Source organism: Myotis brandtii, unplaced genomic scaffold (genome assembly GCF_000412655.1).
Source record: "Myotis brandtii unplaced genomic scaffold, ASM41265v1 scaffold483, whole genome shotgun sequence".
NCBI classification, from domain to species: domain Eukaryota; kingdom Metazoa; phylum Chordata; class Mammalia; order Chiroptera; family Vespertilionidae; genus Myotis; species Myotis brandtii.
This window is the reverse complement of record NW_005368456.1, coordinates 2,062,217-2,069,399: the sequence shown is the minus strand read 5'-3', so window position 1 is coordinate 2,069,399 and position 7,183 is coordinate 2,062,217. Positions and strand designations below refer to the sequence as shown.

General features: G+C 43.9%; 1 protein-coding gene across 1 annotated transcript; it reads left to right on the top strand.

Annotated features, from left to right (window-relative positions):
• The first annotated feature begins 5,707 nt into the window (after window positions 1-5,707).
• On the top strand, window positions 5,708-6,378 carry LOC102247292 (rhombotin-2). Its single transcript, XM_005876286.2, has one exon. The coding sequence runs from the start codon at window positions 5,851-5,853 to the stop codon at window positions 6,325-6,327; it is 477 nt and encodes a 158-aa protein (XP_005876348.1). The 5' UTR covers window positions 5,708-5,850; the 3' UTR covers window positions 6,328-6,378.
• Window positions 6,379-7,183: the final 805 nt, after the last annotated feature.

The window sequence follows — 7,183 nt, the reverse complement described above, 5'->3', positions numbered from 1 at the left end:
TTAATTTTCTTGTTGTTGTTACTCCTCACCCAAGGATATTTTTTTCATTGATTTTTTTTTTTTTTTCGGAGAGTGGAAGAGAGAGAGAAAGACAGAGAAGAAACATCAATGTGAGAGAAACACATTGATTGGTTACCTCTTGCACACACCCAACCAGAGCCCGGGTCTGAGAGGAGCCTGCAACTGAGGTATGTGGGGTTGACTGGAATTGAACCCGGGACCCTTTGGTTCGTAGGCCTATGCTTTATCCACTGAACCAAAGTGGCTAGGGATGGTAGTAATATTTAAATTATTGTCTCTTTTTATGAAAGATATAATACTTGCGTATTTTCTTTATTAAGCTAGTAAAGGATTTTTGGCTCTTCTCCCAGGTTTATCAGGTTTAAAAGAAAGGAAGGGGAGGAGAAAGAGAAGAGGACAGGAGAAGGGAGAGAGGATGATAAAGAGCAAAGACTGGAGAAGAAGAGGTGGAGCTCCGTTCACCTTCCCCTCCATCCCCCTTCCATATTGTTCTTTGTAGTGTTGTTCTTTCCTTAGGGATTTAATTATTCTCTGTCTTTGTCATTTCATATGTTCTTATTTCATGTTGTCTTTCAGATACTCTTTCTAATATCTGAAGCTCATGGCCACTGAATCCTGCTGCTTGTTGTAAGTACTGACCCTCATGCATGGTGAAATTTTTCCATGTGTATTTGATTATTAGCTCATCTCCAGCAGGGCCTGCTTTTTCTTGAGAGAACCCATTGCACCCTGGGTGGAAAAGAGTCCTCCTGGTAAATCCATTCTCTCTTGACTTCTGCCAAGAGTCTTGGGGTGTAACTGTGCTTTGACACATTTCTATGTTAGGTTCTCAGTTTAGGGTTGACCCTTATAATTCTACACTCACTCCCTAGGAAATACTATCCAGTTCAATGATTTTAAATGTCTACATATGTCAATGACTACCAAATTGAGATATTATCTGGTTTCTTCCGCCCCCTCCCCAAGACTGCAGACTCCTATATTCAACTGCCTACTCAACAGCTCTACTTGAATGTCAAACTTAATATGATCCAAACAGAATTCTACATTTGGTGCCAATAGTAACAGAATAGATTGTTCAGTATGTGCCTGTGTTAGGCCTTAGCCAGGCCTGGTGATATAGAAGCAAATAGAACAGAAAAGTAAAATCTATGGCATAGCAAAATGTTTATGGAGTAGTAAGCAGACCTTTGAGTATGAATGTAGGTCTTCCCCAAATCTAATAGTATGAGATGGTAAAACCATAGTTCTCTATGTTGACCACCAAATTTTAAGTACAACTTCATGAGGGGGCCTCAAATCAGAGACTTACTATTTTACTATCTTTGTAGAAAAAATCTTGAGACTAGAGAGATTAAAGGAGGAAATTATGCCTAACTACATGGAGAAGGGCATGAATTCCTGAAGTCTGCTTTTTCTTTTTTCTAGTTTAATTTCACATTTATTCTTCTTACATTGCACTTGGAAATAAATGAGTCAGTAGTGTATAGAATTGGTCTATTCTATTGTCTTTCAGACTTGGGATCCAGATTCTAGTTTTCTTTAAGTTGAGTATCAAAATCAGAGGAGGTCAACTGTTGCTTGGAGCTAGAGAAAGACAGGAAACAGAAATGTACTTGACCTTAAAAGGTTCATGTCCCAGAATTCCATGCAGGTACCTGAGGATCCTCCATGTAGATTACATGTGTGTGGCAGGGGAAAGGGCACAGCAGCTCCTCAAAGGGAATGTGATTGGCACAGGCCTGGGGCTGGTATTTAGGAGGTGAGAGGTTAATCCCATGTACACAAGGAGGACCTGAGAAGACACTGTCCGCTCATCTATGTATGAGGATCCTGTGAAGGGCCTCTTCATAAGGACAGAGCCAGGGTTTGCTCTTTGGCCTCTGGTTGGCCTCTTTAATAGTAGGGTGTACACCCTACAAATGTGTGAGCATTTGTGAACATTGTTTCCACTTTTCTTTATTCTCCTGTGCTTAAGACCCTGGGCAATTGTTTTTGACCATACATGATTCTGAGACTGGTTAGTAAAAAGCTAGAATATTCCTTGACAAATGGAGTGAGGAAACTGAGACAGATAGGTACATGGCTGAGCAATTTACAGCCAGAAGATAAATCACAAAGTCTTATCTTCCCTAACCAAAACCACTTGGGAACAAGTGGTTTACTCATTCCATACCATGCATTTCCTCCTCTCTGTTCTGGCGAATTCAAATTGCTTTTTTCAACAAATTTTCTACCAGTGTTCCTGTTTGATTCTCACATGCCCATGTCCAAAGGAACATGGTGGTACCAATTCCTGAGATCTTGGTTCTATCATGTGAATGAGGTTGTTTATCAGCTTTTCCTACTCCCAGTTTAGGACTAAGCTTTCTCCTATCTGCTAATTTTGTCATCATTTCCGCCATTTGCTACCCAATTTAAACAACTTTGTGAGCTGTTTTCTGTTTCCAATTTTCTCCAGTGTGTCTGTCTTTTAAACAAGACTTTTAGCCCTGACAGTGTGGCTCACTGGTTGAGCATTAACCTTTGAACCAGGAGGTCACAGTTTGATTCGCAGTCAGGTCACATGCCTGGGTTGTGGGCTTGATCCATAGTAGAGGGTGTGCAGAGGTAGCCGATCAATGATTCTCTCACATCATTGGTGTTTCTATCGCTCTCTCCGCCCTCTCCCTTTTTTTCTCTGAAGTCCATTTTAAAAAAATAAAAAATAAAAAAATAAATAATATTAAAGGTAGGAAGGAAGGAAGAACAAAAGGAAGGAAAGAAGGAAGGAAGGAAGGAAGGAAGGAAGGAAGGGAAGGAAGGGAAGGAAGGAAGAAAGAAAGAAAGAAAGAAAGAAAGAAAGAAAGAAAGAAAGAAAGAAAGAAAAACTTTTACCATTTTTTTAGTGAGCTTTCAAGAGAGGGCAGAAGTTAAATATCAAACTTTTAACTTTAAAAAAATCAAGGCTTTAATATATAGGGGCACAAAAATCCCCATTTAAAGAGAGGGCAGGGTGAAGCAAACGTGGGTCACTGATGCCCCCAGGAGCCTAAAGAGTCCACTTAGAGCCACAAACCATTCAGAGTCCTCTGGGAAGCTTTGAAACCTGATTCCCACAAGTCAGCCTCAGGGATCACCCAGGGGGCTCTCATCACTATTGGCTCAAGCAAAGCATTCAAAAGCGAGCATTTTTACATAATACTCTCCAGATTACAGAGATAAGTGTCACTTGATCTCACTCATGTTGAAGCAGATGAGCAAAATAAACTGATGAACAAAACAGACCCAGAGATGTAGAACCATGCAACAGACTGACAAACTTCAGAGGGAAGGTGGGTGTAGGGGGTAAGGGGTAGGAGAGATTAACTGGGGAATTGATATGTGTGTATGCAAAGCCCAGCGACACAGACAATAGTGTGGTGAAGGCTTGGGAGGGGTGGGTGTGGGCTAGAATGAATCAATGAGGAGAAAAAAACAGAAAACAAACAAAAAAAACAACAAAGGGCACATTTGTAATACTTTCAACAATAAAGATAATTTTTAAAAAGAACAAACAAAAGCAAGCATCTTGCAATAAATCATTTTATCTCTGTGTAAATCCCCTCCCCTCCCCGTATTGTTACCTTTAGGAACTCCAGTCACTGGAAAGGACAAGGGCAACCAAAGTTAGAAAATACATGTCCCAAATGAAAATTTAATAATTATACCTCAATACACATACCCTGCTCCTGTCTATCTCTCAGTTATTCCCACTGTTCACAAGTATAATTACCTCTATCTTATCAATTAATATAAAAATGAGTATATTGATTCTACTTTTTAAATCTAGGAAACTCATTCAGTTCATGTGATAGATTTTTTGTCATTATTTACTTTGAAGTGTCTAATAGATTCAGCAGCTAATCCCAGGTTAGAGATAGGCAGGAAAAGACAGGAAGCTTCCCATAGGAGACTTTGCCTTTTACTTCTTTGGCATGCCAGGAGCTCAGTCCAGAGCATCGGGAGAGAGTTTGACAACTGAGTTTACTATAGCACCATCCTATCCAAGAACAAGGTTTTGAAGTGTATTTAGCATTAAACCTATTAGAATCATGTTTCATTTTAGTTGGCAAAAAGATAGCTAGACACAGGGTCTGGGGCTGTCTTTTAATCCACTAATAGAGAGACATCAGATTATATAGAAAGGTAAGTCATATCAGGAATAAAGAGACCAGACTGTTTCAACTACAATTTAAGCAAACATATTCCATTTTCTACTATAAACATATTATGTAGATTGAAAAAACACTGCAAAATTGTATTTACTTTGCAATAGAAGGGAAATTACTAAACATGTAAGAAGCATTGAACATCTCAGGGCTCTGGCCAGGTAGCTCAGTTGGTTAGAGTATCATTACAATACACCAAGATTGAGGTTCCATCCCTGGTCAGAGCGCATACAAGAATCAAACAATGAATGAATAAATAAGTGGAGCAACAAATCTCTTACTCTCTCTCTCTCAAGTCAATCAATCAGTAAATAAAATAAAATAAAACATCTCAGGAAAAATTTTGGTGTTTCTTATTGAACCTAACCAGAGACAGAGCCTTATAAATTACCTATCTACACTAATAATACAATAAGAAGATGCAAATTGACCATACCTTCATGACACCCACCAGCCAATCAGGAGTGAGTATGCAAATTAACCCAACAAAGATGGCAGGTTAGTTTGCATGCACAGGCTCCAAGCAGCTGGGGGCGGATGGGATGCTTGTGTCATCTCCATGGTGACAATGCAGGCACTCCGGGCCTCTGGGCAGTGTGGGAAGGTGGAAAGTTGGCTCTGGACCAGAGCGAAGGCGGAAAAGGCAGCTCTGGACAGAGTGAAGGAGGTGCTGTCAGCCAGGGGAAGGAAGGCCCATTCTTACACAAATCTTTGTGCATCGAGCCTCTAGTATATCCTATCTAATAATAGACAAACATGGTAATTGACTGTACCTTTGCTACACCTCCCATTGGCTAATCAGCACAATATGCAAATTAACTTCCAACAAAGATGGAGGCTAATTTGCATACTGCAGACAGGGCGGGACAGCATGAGCCACCAGCGCGCCACCATCCAGAAGCCCCAGAAGCCGGCCTGCCTTGACGCACGGACCCGATCGGGTCCCAGACGGCAAGGCAAGCCGGGCCCCAGAAGCCCCAGAAGCCGGCCTGCCTTGCCCCAGAAGCCCCAGAAGCCCCAGAAGCCGGCCTGTGATGTCTGAGCCAGAGGTGGAGGGTCTGAGCAGGATTGGAGCCATCCAGCCTTGCCATCTGGCACAGCACAGAAGACCTCCCCTGGAAATCTGGAGATTCCACGCAGAGCGCATGCAGTCTGAGAGCTCACTGCAGGAGTGAAGACTCCACCCATCAGATAGACAACTGGGCCACAGGGTCTCAGCTCCCCCAACCATGGGTTTGCAACACACTCAACAAACAGAAACTGGCCTTGAGCAGAAGTGGGAAGGATATACCCCATCAGCCCTAGGCCTTGCTGTCCACCAGGACCTGTGAGTGTCCAGGCAGGGAAAGGAGGTGGCATAGGTGCCAGGAACTAGCAACAGGTGTGAAGAAGGGCAATTAGCTGAGGAGGCAGAGGAGTGACAGCCTTGATCTGGTTGGAGAAGCCACCGAATTACATCATCTGTGGAACAACAGTTCTGAAAAGAAGCTATTTTCCATCCTGGACTTGAAGGAACTGGTGGAGAGGCAGGGAGGGCGGTGACTGTCCTTGAGTGCGGAGGGGCGAGCTCGCCGCCGCCGGCCAGCACCGAGCCACAAAGGGAGCGCCCCCGCCACCTGGTACGCCACCTCCCTCCCCAATGTCCTTGGCCATCGAGAGGAAGAGCCTGGATCCATCTGAGGAGCCCGTGGATGAGGTGCTGCAGATCCCCCAGTCCCTGCTGACATGTGGAGGCTGCCAGCAGAACATCGGGGACCACTACTTTCTGAAGGCCATCGACCAGTACTGGCACGAGGACTGTCTCAGCTGTGACCTCTGTGGGTGCCGGCTGGGCGAGGTGGGGCGGCGCCTCTACTACAAGCTGGGCCGCAAGCTCTGCCGGAGGGACTATCTCAGGCTTTTTGGCCAAGATGGTCTCTGCGCCTCCTGTGACAAGCGGATCCGTGCCTATGAGATGACGATGCGGGTGAAAGACAAGGTGTATCACCTGGAGTGTTTTAAATGTGCTGCCTGCCAGAAGCATTTCTGTGTGGGCAACAGATACCTGCTCATCAACTCCAACATAGTGTGTGAACAGGACATCTACGAGTGGACTAAGATCAATGGCATGATCTAGGCATCTCTGGGAGGTGCTCCACCAAAGTCACTGTCTCCAGGGGGTCTTCACTCTTAGACACTTTGGGGATTCGAGGGCAGGATGAGGCATTTCTTAGTGGGTGGTAGACCCTAACTGGGCACAAGACACAGCATCTAAGTGACATAATGCAAAAAAGGATACCTAAATGTGACAAAATGACCGGCCTTTAGGGAGGACGTATGGACCGTAGCCACAGCCTACCCATAATAACTGACATGATTAGTGAAGGCAAGGAGCGTGCGGGGAGGGGACAGCATTTGGGCCATCATGATGGAACTTTACATCTACAGATAGGGAGTTGTGGAAAGATGAGCTATGACTTTGACCCTTGGCAACTAGAGATGTGCTATTGATTTCTTTACTCCCTGGCTTCCATGACAACCCTGTTCTAATCACTGTCCTCCATACACGAGAAGGATAGGAGAGCAGCTACCCTTTTTCCCTTGGCCACTTTCCCAAGACCTTAAGATTTGGACCCTAGGGAAGCAGAGAGAGACACATTTCAGTTGAAAATGGGAACTGCAACTCTTAACCACACACTTATTTAAAGTGACACTGATGAATCCCTGTTTTTAGATACCTTAGTTTTGAGGTGAGGAGTTTCACAGATTGTTTCTATACAAATGTAAATCTTAAAAAAAAGGTTGTTCAACTATTTTGTTATTTTAGACTAGTGGCCTGGTGCACGAAATTCATGCACATTGAAAGGGAATTAATTAGAGGAAATATTTTAATATTGCTATTTGCCCTTTCCTCAGCTGTGATGAGGAAGCTGGGGTGACAGCCACACTGTCCCCGGAAGCCTGGGTCAAACACTGGAGGGCCGGTTGGGGGC

Bases quoted from the DNA above. Each gene is read 5' to 3' on its own strand.
- LOC102247292 (XM_005876286.2), top strand. From the start codon at position 5,851: ATGTCCTTGGCCATCGAGAGGAAGAGCCTGGATCCATCTGAGGAGCCC.